We start from the raw sequence: 22806 nt of genomic DNA, 5'->3' as shown, positions 1-22806 counted from the left end.
TGTTCTCCTGCCAATTGATTCCTAATAGCCAATCTAAACTCACGCAATTTTCATACAATTTACGCAACATTGCGCCAGTAAATTCACACAACCCCTACATCTCCGTTGAACATCAACTCCCGGGATTTTTTTTTATTTCTTTATCTGCTTCTACAGTGTTAGTGGTATCATCTGCAAACTTGACTATTTTGCTATTCCGGAATCTCGATTATTGATATCCATCGAACGGAGCAGTGGTCCTAGTGCTCATCCCTTAGATGTGTTTTGGAAAGACAGGAGTGCTGACCCCTCCTGTTGTGGGGAGTGAATCGGGCTGGGTCATGAGGGCTTAGTGGCACCTCGTCTGACTGGCAGCAAATCGACTTTACAGGGGTAAGTCTTTGCCTGGTTTCTCCCATAAGATCTCAGGTCTGTATTTGGAAGCTGGGGAGTTGAATGGTGTCGCAGTGGTGAGCATCACTGCCTTGCAGTGCTGGGGTCCCGGGTTCAACTCCTCAGAGGCTGTGTAGATCTGTGGATTCCTTTGTATGGAATTTGCATGTTCTCCCTGAGTCTGTGTGAGTTTGCCTCCAGGTGCTCCTGTTTCCTCACACAGTCCACAGGCATGCTGGTAAATTAATTGGATTCTGGGAAAACCGGATTTGGTGTGTGTTTGACTGCGCCCGGCGCTGCTGTCCTGTTCAGCCTGTGCCCTGCCTTGTGCCCATTGCATGCTGGGATAGACTCTAGCCCCCCTTGCCCCTGAATTGGATAAGGTGGTTAGAAAATGACTGGATTACTTGAAATTTGATCAATGTGGCTATGTTACAGGGCGTGCTGCTTTGATGTTTTGTCGCATTTTTTACACTTTTCTGGGAGTATAATTGAGTAATTGAGAAGATCCTGAGGGTCACAGTTTCATAAAACTGTGGTGTTACCACACTTCACTTGACTGAGTTAATCTTTACAATCTCTCCTGGAAAAAATATCTGCTAGTTGACCCAGAAGATTACTATAAATCAATATAAACTGTATACAGCATATTTATTTTTAATTCATGCATGTAACGTATGTATCTGCTGTATCTTACACCCTAATGACCCAACGTCTTTGTCTTTCTAAATTGTAAGCCTTATCTTAAGTTGTTAACTCAATTTTCCATTCTTAAGTGTGTACGTTTCTTAATAAAATAATTGGGAAATGGTTATCTATATTCACTATACACTAACGATTGTCAAAGATTGTAACACAAAGATAAACATCTCATTAAGTTTGTTGATGACTCAGCCCTGGTCAGCTCATTAAGGGACAGAGAAAGGCATCATGGGTCCATCTGAAATAATTTTACTTAATGGTGTGATGACTTCTCCTTGACATGTCATGAAAACAAATAAACTTGTCTTTGATATTAAAAATTATAGACAAAAACCTGAGTTAGGACAAATGTTGTGACACCATTTATATAAAGACAAATATAGTTTCTTTTTTTCTTAAGAAACAGATCTTTTAAGTTAGATACTCTGATTTTAACATCTTTCTATGAGCAATTTGTTTGAAGTGTTTTAACATACTGTCTCACTTGTTGACTTTGCAACATCGTTAATTGTAATAGATTGGGGGAAAAAAGTGAAAATAAGAATAAGCAAAATAATTGGTACAAATCTAATTACGTATCCTCCACCAACGTCATGGGTGTCAAGGAGGAGTGGTTCATTATGGAGAGTTCCTACCCCCTCTTTTGTGAATTAACATCACTCCCATCTGGAAAACGCTTCTGTGTCCTCAGGTGTAAAAGTACCAGACTCTTTCATCTCTTTCACATCTTTCATCTCTTCTTAGCAATCTAAAGTAACTGCCTTCTGTGATCTCCTGCAACTGTCTTGTACTGTCTTCTCTATTGGGATTGTATCGGTCTTCCTTGTTCTACTGTTGTACTGGAATACAATAATTGCTAATAACAATAAAGCCCAAATTGGACTGAATGGATGTGTGTTTGTGTTGACTGTGTTGTGTGTTGTGTCATGTCTACCCCTCTGACACTGCCTTGGACACTCCTGCTGTGATTTCGTCACCCTCTGGACGAGCTCGTGCTGAGGAAGGACACACACACTGGGGTCAATGTTCAGCTGTAGGTATTTATTGGGGAGCCCGGGCCCTCTGCCCATGGGGGTGTGGGGGCGCAATGATCAGTTGCAGAGGTCAGTGTCACAGCAGCGGGCTGTCACGAAGCTGCTGGGGTTGGACTCCAGGCTCTGGCACTCCCTCTCCGAGGCGCAGCGCCGGGTTATCCCATCTGGGGAGAGGGAGGAAGAGGATGAGAGTCAGGATTCAGGGTCTGTGTTTCATGCGGACCTTCAAGCGCCGCGCAGGTGGGCAGTTCCACTCCTTCACCCCGAGCAGAGCAAGAAGAGCCCATTAAGGTGAACCCTACTCACCATAAGCTTGCTCCCTCAAGCGACCCTGTAATCAATAAGGATGAACATAAAGAGGGACTGATTTGGGCATCAATTCTTGGGGATCCAAGGAGCCCTTCCAGCTATTTCTTGAATGCTCCTGGGAAGTCATCTCAAGCACTGGAGTGAGCAGATTATTTTATGACTCTTACTTCAAAGGAACACCTCTGCACACAAATCCCATGTGGATCTGATCTTATTTTGCAATTAGGCCCAATAGATCAGAGTACTTATAGCACAGGACTTTAACTGTGTGAGTGTGGACAGGAAGGAAGGACCTGACTTCTATCCAATGGTGAGACAATGGTGAAAGAGCTGGAGCATGATGGGAGTTGTAGTCTCCTGCCTGCCTGTTGCACCTAAAGGAATCCAGTGCTGATGGGGCCCCAGAGGAACAGCTGCAGGGGGTAAGAGACAAGGGGCTGCACTCACAGGCAGGAGGGGTGAGCATCATGTTGAGACAGCGGGTCAGACCAGGGCGACACTCCACCTCCTCAGGGCTGCTGCAGTTCGGCTGCTCGGAGATGTCGACACACTGATAGCACTTCAGAGACTGGAGCTCTGAGGACTCTGTGGAAATCGGTTAGACACTCTGGTCACACCTGAGACTCCGATGAACATGTCTCAAACACAGATACACATCAGGGATCCCACATTCAAAACAGAAAGAGACAACAGCATCCATACCAGTATCTGTATCTTCCAGGGAGCGAGCGTGACGTCTTGGTGTGGAATCTGTAAAGAAACAAGCAGAGCTGAGTCTCTCCTGTGTGCTTGACATCAGTAGCAAATATGCTCTGTTCCTGTTGAAGCCCCCACATTTCCTCCCTTTGGCAAACCTTTCAAACGTTTCCTTCGGAGCTCCATGTCCAGGTGAACACTGACAAGGCTGAAGGTTAAATGCAGGGTGAGATTGGTTCACCCAGTCAGGAGGAGGGGAGGCTGACACTGAGGAGACTGTGTAAGCAAAGTGTGAAACCCTCATCCTCTGAGTTTCACATGGCAACAGAGCAGATCAGACTTCATACACTTCACACACTGGGACAGTAATGACACACAGTGGAGATCAGACTGACTGAACACACTTCACACACTGGGACAGTAATGACACACAGTGGAGATCAGACTGACTGAACACACTTCACACACTGGGACAGTAATGACACACAGTGGAGATCAGACTGACTGAACACACTTCACATACTGGGACGGTAATGACACACAGTGGAGATCAGACTGACTGAACACACTTCACACACTGGGACAGTAATGACACACAGTGGAGATCAGACTGACTAAACACACTTCACACACTGGGACAGTAATGACACACAGTGGAGATCAGACTGACTGAACACACTTCACACACTGGGACAGTAATGACACACAGTGGAGATCAGACTGACTGAACACACTTCACATACTGGGACAGTAATGACACACAGTGGAGATCAGACTGACTAAACACACTTCACACACTGGGACAGTAATGACACACAGTGGAGATCAGACTGACTAAACACACTTCACACACTGGGACAGTAATGACACAAAGTGGAGATCAGACTGACTGAACACACTTCACACACTGGAACAGTAATGACACACAGTGGAGATCAGACTGACTGAACACACTTCACACACTGGGACAGTAATGACACACAGTGGAGATCAGTTTGACTGAACACACTTCACACACTGGGACAGTAATGCCACACAGTGGAGATCAGACTGACTGAACACACTTCACACACTGGGACAGTAATGACACACAGTGGAGATCAGACTGACTGAACACACTTAACACACTGGGACAGTAATGACGTATGGAGACAAGATTCAATGAATGCAGTTCTCATACACTGGCATGATACTGTGGAGATCAGATTTACTTAACACACTTCACAAACATAAACAGTAGTGACACTGTGATGAAGACACATGTCACAGTACTGCCTTTATTGAACTTTAGCTTTAAACAGCCTCACATTTTGTATTGTGCTCCAAATGTAGCTTGAAATTTTAGGATATCCAAACAGTTGTTGGTCAGGGCCAAAATGTGCTTTCTAAGCCTGTACTGAAAGATAGTGACCTGATGCTTGTGTGAATATTGGAATTAACTTTTTACCTGTGGATTTAGTTTCCTTGGGTTGAGTAGGACGTACTGGTTTGGAAACTGTAAAGAAACAATCAGAGCTGAGTTTCTCCTGTTTGGTTTAGATCAATAGGAAACACAATCTGTTTGTGTTAAAAACTAAAATCACCTGGTTAAAAATAAAGACGGTTAACACTCACAAAGGGGTATTTTAATACAGACAGCTGGACTAACAGTAATAAATAACCCATCATATAAAATGTAAATCATATTTACTGAACACACATCACTGAACACACTTCACACACTGGGACAGTAATGACACTGTGATGAAGGCACTTATCACAAAAAGGCCTTTAAAAAATGTAGTCTCAAACATTATGCTAGTATAAACAGCCTGTAGTTTGAACTTTGTCTGTCTGAAGGTTTTTTTTTTTTAATAGTACTGAGAGAGAGACCTGATGAGCTTGCATGTGTGAAGATGGAAAGTGTTTTTCTCACCTGTGGGTCTAGTTTCATAGTGTTCAGTGTGACGTACTGGAGTAAAAGCTGTAAAGACACAATCAGAGTTAAGTCTCTCCTGTGAAGTTGAGATCGATAGAACATACACTCTGTTCCTTTTAAACCCAGAAGGCATGTTTTAGGAAAATTTAGATAAATCTATACTGTATATTTATCTATATTTAGTTTTTTTTTTAAAACCTGTATTAATAGTTATGAGTGACCAGTCACACACACTGCAGATCGGACTGACTGAACACACTTCAAACACTGGGACAGTAATAACACACAGTGGAGATCAGACTGACTGAACACACTTCACACACTGGGACAGTAATGACACACAGTGGAGATCAGACTGACTGAACACAATTCACACACTGGGACAGTAATGACACACAGTGGAGATCAGACTGACTGAACACACTTCACAAACTGGGACAGTAATGACACACAGTGGAGATCAGACTTACTGAACACACTTCACACACTGGGACAGTAATGACACACAGTGGAGATCAGACTGACTGAACACACTTCACACACTGGGATGATAGTGACACACAGTGGAGATCAGACTTATTGAACACACTTCATACACTGGGACAGTAGTAACACTATTATGCAGATGTGTATCACAATACTGACTTTAAAACAAATAAGCCACAAACATTTTCACATTTTCATTGTTTTCCAGATGTAGCTTGATTTCCAGAAGGTCTGGTCAGTAGCTGGTAGTGGTCACTGCTTTATGGCATTTTCTAAGCCAGTATTGAAAGATAGCAACCTGAAAGATGCTTGTGTGAATATCAGAAATATCTTTCTCACCTGTGGGTCTAGGTTCCTTGGGTTGGGTAGGATGTACTGTCTTGGAAACTGCAAAGACACAATCTGAGTTCAGTCTCTCCTGTATGGTTTAGATCAACAAAAAATACAGTCTGTTCCTTTTAAACACAAAAGACACATTGTTGGAAAACATAGACAATTAATCCTCATGTTAAAAAACAACCCTTTAAACAGCTGTACTAACTGATGTCTGACACACTGTGGAGATCAGAGTGACTGAATAAACTTCACACACTGGGACAGTAATGACACAAAGTGGAGATCAGACTGACTGAACACACTTCACACACTGGGACAGTAATGACACACAGTGGAGGTCAGACTGACTGAACACACTTCACACACAGACAGTAGTGACACACAGTGGAGGTCAGACTGACTGAACACACTTCACACACTGGGACAGTAATGACACACAGTGAAGATCAGACTGACTGAACACACTTCACACACTGGGACAGTAGTTACACTATTATGAAGATATGTATTAAAATACTGACTTGTGTAAATATTGGAAAAAACTTTCTCACCTGTGGGTCTAGTTTCCTTGGGTTGGGTAGGATGTACTGTCTTGGAAACTGCAAAGACACAATCTGAGTTCAGTCTCTCCTGTGTGGTTTAGATCAACAGAAAATACAGTCTGTTCCTTTTAAACACAAAAGACACATTGTTGGAAAACTTAGACAATTATTTCTCATGTTAAAAAACAACCTTTTAAACAGCTGTACTAACTGATGTCTGACACACTGTGGAGATCAGAGTGACTGAATAAACTTCACACACTGGGACAGTAATGACACAAAGTGGAGATCAGACTGACTGAACACACTTCACACACTGGGACAGTAATGACACACAGTGGAGATCAGACTGACTGAACACACTTCACACACGGACAGTAGTGACACACAGTGGAGGTCAGACTGACTGAACACACTTCACACACAGACAGTAGTGACACACAGTGGAGGTCAGACTGACTGAACATACTTCACACACTGGGACATGAGTGGCATCGTTACAAAAATCCGTATGCAAAAAGCTGCATTTAAAACAAATTGGCCTCAAACAGCCTCACATTTTTCATCATGTTCCAGGTTTATCTTGAATTTTCAGGAAAACTGGGCAATTATTAGTCACAGTCTGAAAGTGACCTTTACTTTAGTAGGCTAAAGTATTCTCTGAAGCTGTAGTGAAAAATAGGGATTTAAGAAGGCAAATATCATTCTCACCTGTGGGTCTAGTTTCATGGTGTGCAGTCTGACGTACTGGAGGGGAAGCTGTAAAGACACAATCAGAGCTGAGTCTCTCCTGTGAAATTGAGATAAATAGAAAATATCTTCTTTTCCTTTTCTAACCCTGAAGACAACTTGTTGGAAATTATTGTTTAAAACATATGGGTTAAGAAAAAATAGAGCACTCCAGAAACAACTCAGTGAGATCATAAATAGTTAAAATAAATAATCATAGCCCCCAAATGTAAAGATTATGTCATGAAATATACCCGAGCAGGGTGTATAATTAGAGGCACATGTGCCATTGGTCCCTGGCACATCTTTGGTGACGAAGTAATAAATCAAAAGGCAGACTGGGATAAACAAATACTGTATGTATTAATAATGACAATGCACACACTACCCAACACACAACATACAAGTTACGCTGTTTACAAACAAGGCGTCCTAGAGGCGTAATTCCTGACCAGCCAGAAAAATAACCCAGACTCTTACAAAGAATTCTCAGTCCTATTTAATTTTCAACAGGCCAGCAAGAGAAATTCACGGAAGCCCATTGCTCCCAGAAAGGAAAATAAAATCCCGTTATCATGTAATTAAGAGATTCCAAATGATCTCGCAATTACAAAATTATCGTGTCATTACGAGATAGCAACGGTCATATCAGCGCATGAACCACCTGTTACAGTGCAATGACAGTACCCACAAGCCGTCGATAGGGTTAGGTCTCGTTGTGGGTTCAGCGTCCCTGACAATGCGCAACGCTGCGAGATGCGCGCAGACTGATTTTCCCCCCGGACTTAATCAAAATGAAATGTCACAGTTTGTGCTGCATTTGAATACAGGTTTCACCACGAGGACGCTCACACATATTCTCAAACAATAACAAGTGTGCCCTGGAATCGATGCTACTGCTTAAAACTGGAAGTCACATAATCGCGATGCAGGTATTGTACAGTATGACAATTTTTGTGCTATCGCACGATCACGTACAGTACGCGAGACTTACTCTTACTGTATATACGAAATTATAGGCTATATAATAGGCGTAAATACGAGATAGCACAGTCTCTCATACTGTACTTGACATAACATACCTGTAATTATGAAAAAACTCAGGATTTGTTTTTAAATTCAGTATGATGTTTTCCCTTGGTGGCAGCGATGCGCTTCCGTAGAAATAAACCCGCCTTCTAATTGAAACAGAATGCGGCTGTAGCAGATCGGTCGGATCAGAACTGTATAGTCCGGGTTCAGCCACCAGGGGGCAGCGGTGCAACAATCACAGAGATGCATGCCTTGCATTCTCTGGCTGCACCTGGGAGGCCAGCTCCTTATAAAACCCCTGACCGCAGCCCTAGCGCTTTTCTAGCAAGACATCACTGGCAGTTGGGACAGTGAGCTTCAAAGATCTCAATGGGAGCTCCTTGGGGGGGTGGGGTGTGGGTGCAATTCAAACCTCCTCCAGCAGAATGTAAGGAAGGTTAGCACTTTCCATCTTGAGCGGCAGCCTCAGCAGTTGTCCATGTCGGATTGCTGGTAAGAAGGGGGATGGTTAAGGAGAGAGTCTGGCTGAAGGGAATCCACCAGGTGAGGGGTTTTCCACTTCCACCATGTGAGGGGGAGTGACAACAAACCGTGCTCTTAATAAGACAAGCAGGCAGGGAAATGAGTGTAACAGCAGGCTGGTTCCCCGAGCTGATCGACTTCCCGTATTCAGGCTGGTTCTTGTGTGCAGGCGCCCCTCCTACACCCCATCTGGGCGGGCAGGGGGGGACCGGTCACTGTGACCTGCACTTGAATCTCTCTCGGAATCCAAATGCGGCAAATCATCTTTACTAACCAGGAGACATTGTGGGTAACACTGTTTATATAGGAAACCAGTTTCCTAAAAACTGATTAGCAAGCTCTGTTCCCAAGGTCAGACACTGAACTAGAAGCTGGTCCTGAAGGGTCATCTGAACGAAGGCAAGAGGTTCTTGGTGTGTCCCTGCCTGTGGAACTTGTCTTTGAGTTCTGTGTTCCTGGACTGTTGATTAGCAATTTACCTAGAACTGAATTAACAGGTGAACCTTATGAATCCTTTCGTCAATCTCAAAACCCACCTTGGTTCCTCTCTTGCTTTTGAAGCTCCTGAAAAGTGTAAATATCGACACTACCTAGATGGTGACAACCCCCCCTTGTAACCCTTTGTTCGCAAAGGGGTGTTTTAATGTGCGGCCGTGAGTTGCACACAATGGAAATCGGAGCTCCTGATTGTCACTTCCCATGGGGACAATAACTCCTAGGAGAGATTAGGCTCACGGAATGCACTCTCTAGATTCGTAAGCCTCAGACATCCTGACATTTTGTATTGTTTCCTGATGTAGCTTGAAGTGAACTTGTCTGTTCAGTTGTTGGTCACTGCCTGAAGGGGTTCCCTGAACCAGCACTGAAAAACGGAGACGTGGAAGACGTCTGATCATTGGAAATGACTCTTACCTGTGGGTCTGGTTTCCGGGTGTTGAGTAGGACGTAGTGTTGTAGCAGCTGCAAGGAAACAATAAGAGCTGAGCTTCTCGTGTGGTCGAGATCAATAGACAATAGTGTTCCTTTTGATCCCTGACCTTGTAGAAAAAGTAGAGGGTTAGATCTCACGTTCACAGAGGGGTGTCGTAATAATATTCAAGAGCTGTCCTAATAGTAACAGTCTCTTCTGTGTTGTCGAGATTAAAGTGAAATTTCATCCTCTCATTTTGCGTGTTGTGATGGAGAAGGGGCCTGCTGGAGCCCCACACACAGCCCGGCTGTCTCACTCACCCTGACAGATGGCCAGGAGCACAGCGACGGTCAACCACAGGGACGCCATCACGATCAATCACTGCGGCTCGGAGCGCTGTCGAAGGGAAACAATCGGCCACCATGAGTTGCACACCTCTGCCTTCCTATTGTCAGCGTAACGTTGGCATTTTCAACCCCTGTCTAAAATGACAATTGGGTAGCAGGAAGCCGTGTGCTTTGGCTGCAAAGGAATAGGTAAAGGTCGATTTCCACCGCGAAGAAGCAACAGTGTTTCGGCTGCATAGTGCAATACAGAATAATGTATTAGAAGCTATTGGTGTAACCCACCTAGCAGAACGAACAGCAGGTTAGCAGTAAGGGGTGCGAGAGAAATAGGCAAAGGACTGTCCCAAAGCAAAAAATTATATATAAAAGCAGAAGTCATGTGACCCAACCTTCCTACCAAACCTCTTTTATAAACTATGAGCAGAAGTCAATATTTTAAAACCAATCTTATTGGAGGATATTAATTCCGTAACATGAATTTTATATACTGATCATGGTCATTCCCTCATCAGCTGGTACTGCATTGACAATTTTATTCCAGGCTGTGATTTTTTTCAGCATCAAGAGAATTAAACAAGACTTCAGAAAGGAAGACTCGTTCGTTTTCTAGGAAGCAGTCCACTGCTTCAGTATGCGTGGAGAAACTCGCTCTTTCCAAATGTAAACACCAGCTTTGAAAACAAATTCTTCACTTTCAAATGATTGATCAGCCAGCAAAACCATACTGATGTGATAGCGAGACTATTAAAATAATGAAACCTTTACTGCATTTTAAAAGCGAAAAGGTAACCTAAGATAAACTCATCTCGCACATCTTTACAACTACCACTGAGCAAAAGGAAAAGATTTAATTTTATAACAAAGTGGATTCAAGGTGGAAATTGTAAAAAATCTTGCAGCCCCTCTTACCTGTGTAGAGATGAGTGTTCTGTGTTGGGGAGAGGGAGGTGCCGTGCTCTTATAGGAGAGACACCTGACCCTCCCCACACCGCCTCAGTCCTGAAGCTGGAAGAACAGGTGTCATATCGCAGTACCCCACCCAAACACAAGAACATGAGACAGGAAGAGGCCATTTGACCCATCCAGCCGGTTTGGTAATTAGAGATGAACTGAGCTCAGGACCTCATACAGCTGTTGAAAGAATCCAGGGCCTTGGGTTCCACAACGTGGCTGGGCAGCTTGTTCCACACTCCCACCACCCATTGTGTAAAGTAGTGTCTCCTGTCCCGACTGGAGGATCTCATCCAGCTGTTTCTTGAAAGAAGTCAGGGTATCAGCTTCCACAACACAGCTGGACAGCTTGTTCCACACTCCCACCGCTCTTGGTATAAAGTAGTACCTCTAGTCCCGAGTGGAGGAGCTCATCCAGCTCTCATGAGAGAAGCCAAGTCAGCTTCAACAACACTGCTGGGCAGCTTGTTGTGCAATTCGGCAACTCTGTGTAAAGTAGGGCCTCCTGATCTTCGTTTTCGATGTACTTCTAGGGAGTTTCCCCTTCTGTCTGCGGGTTTGTGCTCCTGAGCAAGGTCAGGCCAGCAGGTCACTGGGCCAGACAGCAGGTTGGAGAGGACACGTAAGCAAGCAGGAGAAACTCAATCTTCTCGCTTGACAATGTGTATTGTACTTTTCCTTTGTTTACAACAAGCGGCAGCTCTGAGGCGCTGCAGGCAAGTCTGTGACAGGATCTTGGCTGATCCTCGAAAAACAGATTTTTTTTCCCTGTATAAGCGGATAAGAAAAAAGGACATCGCCTCTCAATCTGTCTCAGTATTACAGTTCAAATATAGTCAAAAGGTGTCTGAGAGTGGAAAGTGTCCCAAGGGCTTAAACTTTATAACTTGACGAACTTTGTTTTCACAATGAAGAATATTGAAATGCGTTGATATTCCATTCCAGTGACGCAAGCATTGAACCGGAGGAGCTCATGTTCCTGAGTACGTACTGCCATGAAACGTGAGGCCCTGGACAGAAATCAGGTCACTCATTGTTTCTCTTCAGCTAGACTGGAGCTCTCTCGGTTACCCAGACACACGCAAATGAATATCTTTGTGAAAAGAACAGAAACGGAATTATTGATACGTGCAAGAGCAGTTAACATAGTGGGGGGGGGGGGGATAATTAGATACCACAGTTAATGTCTGACACTGAGATTAGACAATGACTCTCAGGACAATCCACAACAGCAGTCAGAGTGCAGACCCTGACTCTTGGCCCTGCACCGGGACTGGAGACTGACCCTCGGCCCTGCGTGTCGCTGCGCCGGGACTGGAGACTGACCCTCGGCCCTGCACCGGGACTGGAGACTGACCCTCGGCCCTGCGCGTCGCTGCGCCGGGACTGGAGACTGACCCTCGGCCCTGCGCCGGGACTGGAGACTGACCCTCGGCCCTGCGCATTGCTGCGCCGGGACTGGAGACTGACCCTCGGCCCTGCGCCGGGACTGGAGACTGACCCTCGGCCCTGCGCATTGCTGCGCCGGGACTGGAGACTGACCCTCGGCCCTGCGCGTCGCTGCGCCAGGACTGGAGACTGACTCTTGGCCCTGCGTGACTGGAGACTGACCCTCGGCCCTGCGCCTCGCTGCGCCGGGACTGGAGACTGACCCTCGGCCCTGCGCCGGGACTGGAGACTGACCCTCGGCCCTGCGCGTCGCTGCGCCGGGACTGGAGACTGACCCTCGGCCCTGCGCGTCACTGCGCCGGGACTGGAGACTGACCCTCGGCCCTGCGCGTCGCTGCGCCAGGACTGGAGACTGACCCTCGGCCCTGCGCCGGGACTGGAGACTGACCCTCGGCCCTGCGCGTCGCTGCGCCGGGACTGGAGACTGACCCTCGGCCCTGCGCCGGGACTGGAGACTGACCCTCGGCCCTGCGCATTGCTGCGCCGGGACTGGAGACTGACCCTCGGCCCTGCGCATTGCTGCGCCGGGACTGGAGACTGACCCTCGGCCCTGCGCCGGGACTGGAGACTGACCCTCGGCCCTGCGCGTCGCTGCGCCGGGACTGGAGACTGACCCTCGGCCCTGCGCGTCGCTGCGCCGGGACTGGAGACTGACCCTCGGCCCTGTGTGTCGCTGCGCCGGGACTGGAGACTGACCCTCGGCCCTGCACCGGGACTGGAGACTGACCCTCGGCCCTGTGTGTCGCTGCGCCGGGACTGGAGACTGACCCTCGGCCCTGCACCGGGACTGGAGACTGACCCTCGGTCCTGCGCGTCGCTGCACCGGGACTGGAGACTGACCCTCGGCCCTGCGCGTCGCTGCGCCGGGACTGGAGACTGACCCTCGGCCCTGCGCGTCGCTGTGCCGGGACTGGAGACTGACCCTCGGCCCTGCGCATTGCTGCGCCGGGACTGGAGACTGACCCTCGGCCCTGCGCCGGGACTGGAGACTGACCCTCGGCCCTGCGCATTGCTGCGCTGTTCAGGCGGCACAGAGGTGTGAGACGCGTTTAGAATATTCTGAAAAGCTTCTATTTCACACGTGCTGAATCTTATTTTTGTAATTTAGCGTAATTGTATTATTATTTGTACCAAAAGTGTATGCATTTCCAGAAACTGATGAGGAATTGTTGATTAAAAACATATTAGTGAGCAAAACGTGTTTTCTCCCTGTTGGCCAGAAATACAAAAGGTCGAGCTAAGATTCACAGACGTACTTTACTGGATGAGAAGAAACCGAAAGGGGAGATTCAACTGCAACAGTAAAGCAATTTCATAACATCCACAAAATAATTCGTTGCTAAAACCGTCTGTCAGGCTCCTTTCGGAAAAGGAAATCGGCCATCTCGTAGTTTACTGTCACGGTTAGCGAGGCTCAAGTGTCAACACTGCTGACAACTGACAGATTTAATGTGAGCTCTGGGCGGCTACCATTGAATAAATATACAGCATTTAACTCGCTGGCGAGTGGCGTGCCGGGGACCCGACTGAAAACAAAGTACTCCTGTCAGAAGCTGACGGAGCGCAGCCGGGTCTCTGACGTCACGCAAGCTTCCTCGCAGAACTGCGCAGTGTTCAGAGTAAACGGTTCTTGTACTTTCTGAACAAAGTCGGACAAAGACCCAGCTATGGAGATTGGGGCTTATTAAAGGGCAGTGGTAAGTGATAAATATACTGTGCCACACGTTTACAGCTTGTGAGTGGCGTTTTGTAGATTTTCACTTTAAGAAAAAAAGTAAAAGTGAAATGCAGCTCAGGGCTGTTTGTTTTTTTAGGATGTCGTTACTATAGATCTCTGGAATTTCCTCTGTAGGCCCCATTCTAAACTCAACATTTTTTAACATTAAAACGCAGATTAAACTCGATCAAAGCACCGACGTTAGATGACAAAATCGGACTCGGGCTTGACTTAATTCACTTTCCCTGCTTGTTTTGTTTAAACGAGTTAACGCCTGAAATGGGGATGTTATTTTTTTCTATACAGTATCTACTGTATTGACCGAGTTGCGAAATGTAGGTTTCTTCTTCTTTGAGAAGAATTATTGAAGCATTAGTGAATTTCTCACGATTATAAATTGAGGTGTCATACAAATGTACTGTATGTAAAGGGGTCCAGAATACACTGTCATTAGCAGAGCTGTAGAAAAGTGTCCCATGTCCTAACTAGAGGGTCTCACCCTGACGTCTCACAAGCACCAGAGATATCGGCTTCAGCAGCATGGCTGGGCAACTTGTCCCACACTCCCACCACCCTACGTGTAAAGTAGTGCTCTACGTTTTAGATGCACTTCCCTGTAGTTTCCACTCGTCCTCTAAGTTTGTGAGACAGATATCGCCCAGTTATCCAACTTAAAAGATTACTGAACTTAACAACTGGGTTATGACTGGGAATTGTCAGGGCACATTTGTCACGACCATTCAAGGTTGACCTCTGGAATCTGGGGTCAACGGTGTAGCCACTGGGAAAATCTGAGATGTCTTTATGAACTGGTTTGGGCCATTGTTCTGGTCTGTTCATGTTTTGGTTATACAGTAATAACAGATTCACAGGGAAATACGTCAGCACAGGATTACCAAGGCAGCTGTAGCCTGTTTAAAATGACATGGATAGTGTTTATAAAATATGGCACAACCCAGATGGAAATGAACACTTTTTTGTTCATTAAGATGCAGAGACCACTTAAAAAGTAGTTATGACCATTTAAACAGATTATTAGCACAGATAACAAAAGGATTCTCACATATCAGACTAGAATGCTTATTTCAGATCCTGTGATAGCATTTTCATGACTCGTCAGTGAGACAGTGTTTACACCCAGTCCAGGGTGTCTGACTCTCTCCCATAATCCTCTGTTCTCAACCAGCCCAGGGCAAAGCTCAAAGTTTCAAACCCTCAGAGGGTTGCCCTCAGTCCAGCCCCTCATGGCACCCCACGTCTCACAGGTCACCCCCTGACTCTCAGCAGCCAGGTAACACCTCTGATTTAATATTGATTCTTTCAGCCTGGTGCTCTCGGATCCAGAGCCGTATCAGTCGCTGGTCCCAGGAGAGCTCATGAACTCCAGGACTGTCTGATGCATATCAGGGTTTCTCGGAGAAACCCTTCAGCCTGTACCTTCTGTGTGATGTTGTCACTGAACATATAATCCGTATTTAATCTCACTTTCACGTTTTTGAAATGCTGTGACTACAGTGCTGTGCTGTTTTCTCTGGTGGTATTCTGACCATTCAGGCAACATTTCTGCAGTTAAAATCTGTGATCTGTGAAACCGTACAATGTACATTTCAGGGGTGACAAAGTCTGCCAGCTCAGTGTCTCTTTTTGTTTTTCCAGGGATAATGTCTGACCAATCGGAGCGTGTGTTTCATGGATGATGATGCAAGACCAGTCAGACTCTCTTTCTCTCAGACATGGAATCTCACTAATCAGAAATGCTGTTTGTGCTTCTGCTGTTTCTTCACCAGGCCTGTCTCTCATTATCAGGTACAGTGAGGGCAGACGTATTCCTATATTTCATGAAATGATCATTCACTAGGAAAACAAAGGACTTGTGCTCAGCTCTTACCTCCAAATTTTACTCTAGTGAGGTACTCTGGACACTGATCTCCAGGCCGCTGATTAAGAGGAGCGTCAGTGGAGGGTTAAAGGTCAGGGATGGCTCCCAGCAGCTGGAATTCCCAGGGTTGGGATAGGCTCTGTCTCCCCCAGGACCCTGAATTGGATGAAGCCGCTAGCAAGACAGATGAATTGCATTCTGCCAGTAGCCAGCCCTTAGTGTGTTTGCCTGTTTAGCGGGGTTGCGTGACTCCAGCCAGCAGTGTGTTCTTGCTCTTTCAGAGCCCTTTCAGGTCGTGGCTCCAGCTGCCCCTGTTGTCGCCGCCGCGGGCAAAGACACGGTCCTGCCCTGTTCCCTCGCGCCAGGCATCAACGCCACGGACCTGGAGGTCAGGTGGTTTCGAGAGGATCGAAAGGCCATGGTCTGCTTGTACCAGTACCGCAGGTACAATGTGAACATCCAGGACCCCTCCTACGGGGGAAGAGCCGAGCTGTTCCTGGAGGAGCTCGGCCGGGGCAACGTGTCCCTGAGACTGCGGGATGTGAGGCGCTCCGATCACGGACACTACAAGTGCATGGTGCTGTCGCCGCACTACCACAGCGACGCGGACGTCCAGCTGGCTTTTACCAGTGAGTTTTCCGTCCTCGCTGGGGAAGATCGTGCACCATCCATACAGTTCCCCTGTAATGCTCCCTCTTAGCAGGCACAAGCTACTAGTTTATGCTGCCTGCTGTGCATGGGTTAGCATCAGTGATGAGGGGGCTCCCATAATATAGCATCTGTCCAGTGGCTGTATCCCCCTGCAGCTCACAGCTGGCAGCACCTGAACTCAGCAGGCATGAGCCTGGTCAGTACCTGGAGGGGAGACTCCTGGGAAAGATGAGGTTGCTGATGGAAGAGGTGTTAGTGGGGCCTGTAGAGGGTGCTCACCCTGCAGTCTGTGTGGGTCCTAGTGACCCAGGATAGCAATGGGGACACTATACTGTAAAAAGGTGCCGTCCTTCTGATGAGACATAGAACTGAGGTCCTGACATTCTGTGGTCATCAAAAATCCCAGGGTGTTGAGCTGGTGTGTGTGAGTAGACTGAAGCATCATCCAGGTGGGGCTGCACACTGGTGGTGGAGGGGATCCCCATTACCTGTAAAGAGCTTTAAATGCCGTGTCCAAGGCATTAGTGTATGGAACTAATTATTAGAAGAGCTCAGACGTGCTGCCTCAGTTAACAGGAACTACAAGTCCCATAAACCCACTGGGCGACTTCCTGATGGTATCTGTTACGAACCCTTAAACTGCCTGGCCATGGCGATATCCTCCAGGTCCCATCTGTCACTGGCAGCTGGTCTTTACTGGAATTGAATTGGAAAATATTGTGGGAGGGTTTCCATATATTTATCCACAGCCTGGCACAGAACAGGAGTACTGCAAATAATAACAGCAAGCTAACTCTCAGCCTCATGTGTCTAACTTTCCTTTTTTTAAAAAAAACATTTACATACACGACAACGCCTTTAAACACGATGTAACATTTCTAACATTACAGTTACATTATCTCGCAACAAACGGACACTAGTCACCTTACGGTTTAAAAGCACAGTTTCTCTTTGCAGGTAGAGGTACAGTATATTTTGAAATAAACTATTCCAACTTGCAGTGGATGCAAAATGTCCCCAGTTCCAACTTTATAATTTTCCTATAACCCTGTTATCAATCATTTTCCAGGTACTTTTACATGATGCGAAATGTTTTGCAGCTCCGGAAGATGTTCTGCAGAATTTGTTTCGAGCCTAAGGACACTCTTCGTTCTGAAAGTTTCTAAGACCCCCTGCTGAATTCCATCAATTCATTTCAAACTCTTTCATTAGATTACGGTCATCTAGCCATTCATTAATATAGATTTATTTCATGAAGGCCACACATCCACAGTGAAATGGGTCAAGACGTATCAGGGTGGCATAACGTCTCCTTTGCAAAATAAGGTCTTCTTGTCATCAGTCCTTTAATATCTCCTGTTGTGATGAATCCACAGCCCTGGGCTCCCAGCCCTCAGTGTCTCTCCACTCCCCTGGAGGAGGTCAGACCCAGCTGCTGTGCAGGTCAGAGGGCTGGTTCCCTGCACCTGCAGTGATCTGGACAGACAGGGATGGACATGATGTGACCTCACTGTCCAGCAGCACAGTGGAGAGGGACAGTCAAGGGCACCTCAGTGTCAGCAGCTACATCCCAGTCCAGCAGGAGTCCAACATCTTCTCCTGTCTGGTCAGAAGTGCTCTTCCTGAACCAGACTGGGAATCTCAGCTCCACATACCCAGTAAGTACTAGTACTACTGAGTATGTATGGATATATATGTACAGTATATTCTTTCTTGACTGGTTTCATGATTTCCTTCTGACTTTGACCTGTTTATAATCATTATTTTTCAATACACTGACCAGTAATAATCAGATCTCTTCTACAATTGTTTTGTTCCATCAGGCAGTATGGTGGCCACTAGGTCAGTGCTGCTGCCTCCCAGTTCTTTGGTCCTGGGGGGTTCAGTTCTAGATTTATCTGCCTTCGGTGTGGAGTTTGCATGTTTTCTGTTTTTTGCCATGCACTCCAGTCTCCTCCTACCTCTCCACGTCATGCAGGCTGCTTGGCAACTTCAAATTCACAATTTCAAGTTTTTAAACTTAGATAAGAGGAGGTGTGAAATCTGGGAACTGTCTGATTTCCTGTGGGATTATATCCCTTTGCTGTTTTCCAGGAGACTTTTTCCCTCGACCCTCTGGATGGATGGTGGCTTTCTGTGTAACAGCAGCTGTGATTGTAGCAGCATCAGCACTTCTGGTGATCCAGTGGAGAAGAATGGACAGTATGTGCTCATTATAGATGTGTGTCTGAATGTCTGTGGTTCTACTCTTTCTTACAGAGGAAAGACTCTGGGAATCTGGATTAGTGTGATTTTTTTTTAAAAGCCAGTGTCAATGCAGGAGTCTGTATCAGTTACTGACAACACTGTTTCTTACAGAGGAGAGACACTGATGAAATCGGAATGGCATTAAATTAGTGTGACTATAGAAGAGTATCGTTTGCAGGAGTCTGTATCAGTTTTGCTGACTCTTTTTGTTTCTCTACAGGTGAAGAGAGACAATATGGTGAGTGAACTCAGTGTTTTTCTGGACACAGTCTGCATGTGGGATCTAATTGCTTTATTTATGAAAGCATTTATGAAAACAGTGAAACATTTCTAGGATCATCTTATTCCCACTGTGTGTCTGTGACTAACAGTGTCTGTATCTCTGTGTTCACTGTGTGTCTGTGATTAACAGTGTCTGTATCTCTGTGTTCAGTGTGTGTCTGTGACTAACAGTGTCTGTATCTCTGTGTTCCAGTGTGTGTCTGTGATTAACAGTGTCTGTATCTCTGTGTTCAGTGTGTGTCTGTGACTAACAGTGTCTGTATCTCTGTGTTCAGTGTGTGTCTGTGATTAACAGTGTCTGTATCTCTGTGTCCAGTGTGTTTCTGTGACTAACACTGTCTGTATCTCTGTGTTCAGTGTGTGTCTGGGATTAACAGTGTCTGTATATCTGTGTCCCAGTGTGTGTCTGTGACTAACAGTGTCTGTATCTCTGTGTTCAGTGTGTGTCTGTGATTAACAGTGTCTGTATCTCTGTGTTCACTGTGTGTGTCTGTGACTAACAGTGTCTATATCTCTGTGTTCAGTGTGTGTCTGTGATTAACAGTGTCTGTTTCTCTGTGTTTCAGAGTGGCAGTGGCTGTGCAGTGCCGCAGGTAGGTCTGTCTCCTACTTGTTGAAGATGAAGACAAAATAAACACACTGATGCTGTAACAAAGAGGGGTTATTTTAGTCCTCTGGGGTCGGGGCTGTTGAGCACAATCCCAGGATATCTCTTTAGTGTGAAGTTGAAATCACACATTGGCATTTGTACTGTGTAAACAGCAGTAGCTGTGTACAGTCCTATGTTTCTGTAAATTCCAACATGGTGATTTCATCTCCCATGCAGGATGGAAAGATCAATAGGCGCTTCAAGGTGGGAATATCTGTCTCAATCTAATGGCCAATAGGGAATTCTCTGCTAGTGGGGTAAACAGTGCAGAAAACTTTTCACCCAAATGCTATGTGCTGTGGTCTGTGCTATTGAACTGGGATACAGGAGTCCCCTTCACAGTACAGGGCTGATATACAGGGTGTCTATGCTTCTGCCCTGACAGACTCTCCTGTGGAATGAGTCAGTGATTTGTACGCTGTCCAGTTCTACATGGAAACTGTGATATTTCAGTGGAGGATGTTGCCTTGCCAGTGTCTGGGCCAGGTCACACTTTCCCCTCTCGTCCAGCAGACAAAGAGATTGCTGTTCACTGGATAACTCCCAGGAACTGTCAGAAAACAAAAAGGCACTATATAAACTAAAAGTTAGAATCTTTAAGAAAACGGTCATTATGTGCTGTTTGTTTTATGCTTCATATGTGAAACATCCTACAGTAATCCAGCTATTTACAGAAGAGAGGGTATTTTGCACACCGTTAGCTGGAGTTTCTCTCTGCCCTTATCTGAGAATAATACTTTATTTACTTGGGGTCTTTAATGACCTATCGTCTCTCCCGCTGTTGTCCATTTTCGTCCTGCAGTTAACGTGACCCTTGATCCTGATACAGCTCACCCTGAGCTCACCCTGTCCGAGGATGGGAAGAGGGTGAGACTAGGAGAGCCGAGGGATGTCCCGGACAATCAGGAGAGATTCGACTGCCGGCTCTGTGTCCGGGGCAGCGAGGGGTTCACCTCTGGGAGACGCTACTGGGAGGTAGAGGTGAACGGTGACTGGAGAATAGGTGTGACCAAAGAGTCGGCCAGTGTTAGAAGCTGGGTCCAGTTTGTTCCCCGAGATGGGTACTGGTGCCTGGAGTCTTTCTCCTCTCAGCAGAGCGTGCGATCCAAGTCAGTGGGGGTGTGTGTGGATATTGAGGAGAGGAAGGTCTCCTTTTACACAGTGGAGTCCAGGACTCACATCTTCACGTTCACCGACATGGAGTTCGGTCAGGGAGAGAAGATCTATCCTGTCTTCGGTACCTGGGATCGATCGAAAGACCTTGTGCTGCTGCCTCCTGTCCGCTGTGGAAATGAGAGACGTCATTGACTCATGAACACAGGCTGACTTGCTCACAGCTTACTTGGAAAAGATCAATAGAGTCACAGCATGTTCGACAAACGTGAGACTCTGTCCAGGCAGTATTGGAATGTTATATATTGGGGGGGGGTTCTGTATCTGCACTGATGTTTTGTCTTAAATGCTCACTTGGACTGTGAAAAATTTGAACAATGATGGTATTATATAGTGTTAATATGATGGCAGTTATATTGATGACTGGCTGCTCTTTTTTATGGAAAGTAATAGTAGTGGGGGTGTTGACACTAGAAACTGGTTTATTGTTTATTACTTTTTTTTCTCTCTCATTTTCTCCTCACAGAGATGAGGAAAATGGTGGGGGTTGAAATGGAAATCTAATAAGTAAATTGATTCTTAAAATGTAGAGAGCTTTAGGAAAATATATAACAAGAATGTAACTGCTGTGCTACGTGCAGATTTTTAGAAGAAAGTGCGTCAACAAAGTATGCACTGTCTAGGTTACTTTTAGAAGACAGTGTATCAAAACAGTATGTACTGTCCTTGTCATTAGATTAGCCGAAGGTTACTGATAAGCTTTGCAAAAAATATACTGGTGCTTCTTTTTTTTGTTTTTATGATGTAATCTGTTTTTGTCCTGAGGAAAGTGCCAACAGGGCTCCCAATATTGCAATATTGAAATAAAGACCTTACGCAGGTGAGAACGCTCTCTTGTGGCTTGCTTGATAGTTATATTTCCATGACAGGGTCTTTCCACAGCTCTGGAGAGGGGTGATGGGGCTGGAGACACCCCCTGTGTGGGGGGTAGGGGGGGGTCCCTATTTTCCCAATAGGGTTGTGACCATGCTGCTGAGCCTTGACGCTTGGTCTTATTGTTCTAGACTAGTGCGGAGATTCTGACCAGGGCAGGGTGTGGCCATTGGTATTTGTGGTGGGCAGTGGAGGCTGGTGGTCAGGCAGTGACCGCTGGAGTACCTCCTGCTGGTTGGGAACATGCAGGGCAGGAGATCAGGGGTCTGACTGCTGTTTTGATGCAGGGGGACACGGCAGGGCAGCCCCACTGTAGACGGGCACACTGTAGATGGACAGACTGTTGTCCCTGGCCTCTTCAGTGCTGACTGAGATGCGGACTGGGATTCCTGGATTCTCTGTCGGCAGCTCCCTCTGTCTACCTGCGCTGACGATGTGGTGGTCCTTGTGGGAGGAGAGAACGATGCTCAACAGCTCTGGGAGGTGTAGCGACACTTGCAGGCTGGGGGGTCTGGTTTAGAAGCTGTGATCTAGGGTGTTAAGTAGCTGCACCAGCTAACTCAGCCCTGATGAGAGTAAACTGGTACTGCACAGGTCTCCCATCTCCAGTAGTAGGCGTTACAATTACTTCCTTAAAGAAGCAGCCACTCCTGTCTGGCCTGGAGTATAAGATCAGCTCAGCTAATCATTACAGGAGTGTTCAGCACCCTATAGCATTGTCTAAAGCATGGCAGCTTATCTGTAATTATTCAAGTATAATAACACACAATGACTGTGATCCAGGTCCTACTAGACACAACATTTCAGCAGCAGATGTTCTTACACGATTAAGGGTAAATGGGTTGTGAAATTGATGCCCAAAGCCTGGATATGAAATACTTGCCTCTCTCCAGTGGACTCTTTAGGTCCAATCCTTTTTTGCATTGTAGAGATAAATTTGATTTCTTTGACTTAGTTGTCTTAAATATTTTTTCCTCCTGGTGATTTAGAAAGTGAAATA

At 46.1% G+C, this 22806-nt stretch overlaps 2 protein-coding genes across 4 annotated transcripts; one reads left to right on the top strand and one right to left on the bottom strand.

Moving 5' to 3' along the window:
- Positions 1-2094: 2094 nt before the first annotated feature.
- On the bottom strand, positions 2095-11128 carry LOC148660587 (uncharacterized). Of its 2 annotated transcripts, XM_088638100.1 has the most exons (11): positions 10845-11122; positions 9909-9984; positions 9591-9638; positions 7107-7154; positions 6405-6452; positions 5857-5904; positions 5029-5076; positions 4561-4608; positions 3120-3167; positions 2865-3002; positions 2095-2272 (listed from the first exon to the last, which is right to left on the bottom strand). In XM_088638100.1, the coding sequence occupies exons 2-11, from the start codon at positions 9955-9957 to the stop codon at positions 2166-2168; spliced, it is 630 nt and encodes a 209-aa protein (XP_088494226.1). In that variant the 5' UTR covers positions 9958-9984; positions 10845-11122; the 3' UTR covers positions 2095-2165. The 2 variants fall into 2 exon arrangements, with proteins under 2 accessions (XP_088494226.1, XP_088494227.1); XM_088638101.1 differs by lacking the exon at positions 6405-6452 and having other exon boundaries at positions 10845-11128.
- A 2594-nt stretch (positions 11129-13722) lies between these two features.
- On the top strand, positions 13723-21760 carry LOC148660586 (butyrophilin subfamily 1 member A1-like). Of its 2 annotated transcripts, XM_088638084.1 has the most exons (9): positions 13723-14032; positions 15239-15343; positions 15709-15858; positions 16213-16560; positions 17959-18240; positions 18677-18784; positions 19050-19067; positions 19678-19704; positions 20563-21760. In XM_088638084.1, exons 3-9 carry the CDS (start codon positions 15807-15809, stop codon positions 21066-21068), a joined length of 1341 nt encoding a protein of 446 aa, XP_088494210.1. In that variant the 5' UTR covers positions 13723-14032; positions 15239-15343; positions 15709-15806; the 3' UTR covers positions 21069-21760. The 2 variants fall into 2 exon arrangements, with proteins under 2 accessions (XP_088494210.1, XP_088494209.1); XM_088638083.1 differs by lacking the exon at positions 15239-15343 and having other exon boundaries at positions 13724-14032.
- The last annotated feature ends 1046 nt before the right edge of the window (positions 21761-22806 follow it).

This window comes from Lepisosteus platostomus, chromosome 6, assembly GCF_059453375.1.
Source record: "Lepisosteus platostomus isolate fLepPlt1 chromosome 6, fLepPlt1.hap1, whole genome shotgun sequence".
Classification (NCBI taxonomy): Eukaryota; Metazoa; Chordata; class Actinopteri; order Semionotiformes; family Lepisosteidae; genus Lepisosteus; species Lepisosteus platostomus.
The sequence above is the reverse complement of the archived record's forward strand: the minus strand, read 5'-3'. Positions and strand labels throughout refer to the sequence as shown.